This window comes from Condylostylus longicornis, unplaced genomic scaffold (genome assembly GCF_029603195.1).
Source record: "Condylostylus longicornis isolate FDR11 unplaced genomic scaffold, ASM2960319v2 ptg000010l, whole genome shotgun sequence".
Taxonomy (NCBI): Eukaryota; Metazoa; Arthropoda; class Insecta; order Diptera; family Dolichopodidae; genus Condylostylus; species Condylostylus longicornis.
In genome coordinates, this window is record NW_026577979.1 from 3491576 (window position 1) to 3493383 (window position 1808).

At 24.2% G+C, this 1808-nt stretch overlaps 1 protein-coding gene across 1 annotated transcript; it reads right to left on the bottom strand.

The window, feature by feature from the left end:
* Positions 1-959: 959 nt before the first annotated feature.
* LOC129618856 (calaxin-like) lies at positions 960-1601 on the bottom strand. The gene has a single exon (XM_055533878.1). The coding sequence runs from the start codon at positions 1599-1601 to the stop codon at positions 960-962; it is 642 nt and encodes a 213-aa protein (XP_055389853.1).
* Between the last annotated feature and the right edge of the window lie 207 nt (positions 1602-1808).

Sequence of the window (1808 nt, forward strand, 5' to 3'; positions counted from 1 at the left end):
TTAAACTTTGAATTAAAATCCTATTGATTGAATAAACTATAAAATATAATTGATAATAATTGTTAAGTAATGATTTTTTTCATTCAAATTAATAGTAGACAACTTGGTAGACTTGAATAGATTTTAAAATGTTTTCATCTTTCTAAAAAAAATCAATTTTCGTAAATTTTTTTTGTCATAGATGTAATTTAAATTTTTCAATTTAAATTACATCTATGCACACTATGTTTGCTCAATAAATGTGAATGTTTCGAAATAATAAAGGTTCAATTATTGGAGAATTAAAGTAAAGAAAAAATTTTTGAAATGCTTATTGTTTACTACTGCATATTTTATTTAAGATTTTTGGGTGCGATTTGTAGATAAGAAGATAGACTTGTATAGATTATAGAATTGCATTTAAAATTAATTGTACTGAGTGATTGAAAAATTTACAATAAGTTATTGAGTTATGTTGGCTGGCTTATACGCCCGGCACAAAGATGTCGCTGAATTAATACTACATAATTCCAATTTGATTCAAGTTTAGAATTGCCATGGTCTTCATAGAAAATCTTAGCGCTAACATGGTTGTTAAGGAAATTCGTTTGTATATGTTATGATTTGTTTCCATTCGATTCAAGATAACCATTTATATGAAATTTTTCATTCAAAATCAAGAAATTTATATAAGAGTCTTAAATAGAATAAGTCAAAAATCATATGATACACAAATTTTTAAGCCCAGTAAAGCTTTTGCTTAATTTTTAGGTTGATGATTTTGAAGAGAACCTTGTAAGCCTTTAATTATTTTCAAGTATCTTACGCTAATTTAACAAATCTAATCTTTGCACACAATTAAAATATTCTAATGCATACACATACACACATGTGTTATTAAGTGTACAAGAATGTAATTTGAAAAAAAACAAACCATCCTAAGTAAAACTGTTTATTGCTTCCAACTCAACTAAATTGATTTATCTATACAATTTTCTATTAAATATTAATTCGTGTTCATTAGATGGAACACATGTTCCTAAAAATTGTAATAAATCTGGTGTTTTTCGTACAGTTTGACAATAATCATCATATGATATTCGACCATCTTTATCAATATCAAAACGTTTTATTATTAAATCAACCATATCTAATGTTAATTCTTCAGTATCATCTTCTTCTTCAACAACACAACTTGATATAAAAATTGTTATGACTTCACGTGTTAAAAATCCTGAATCATGTAAATCATAAACTCCAAATACATATTCCATTAAATCATCTAAAGAATCTGTTGTACAAATCATATATAAATTTAACCAACTTTGAGGTTTCACATATATTACAATAGCTTCATTAACTGTTAATTTCAATATAATTCTTTCGATTATTCTTAAATCATAAATTTGAAAATAAATTGCAAAGAATTCGGCAAATTGTCTTTTTGTCATATATTTGGCTTTTGGTCCATTTGCTAAAACAAATTTATGATAAATCATTAAAACAGTTTCTAATTCTTTTTCATTGAATAGGCCTTTTTTCAAATATTCTCGTATAATATCGTAATAAATATTTCGGAAACGTGCATTTTGTACCTCATCTAATGTTATATCGATTTTCATTTCGATTGATTCACCAAATTAATTTTTATGAATTTTTGGGTTTTTTATCCGAGAATTTGAAAAGAAAAATATTGAGGATGACTGACTATATAGTAAAAATGTATTTAAAAAAATTGATAAAATGAAAACTAAAATATTTTTTTAAAATTTAATGACAATTATAAATGACAATAATAATTTATTTTCTTGGTTACTGGGTATAAAAAT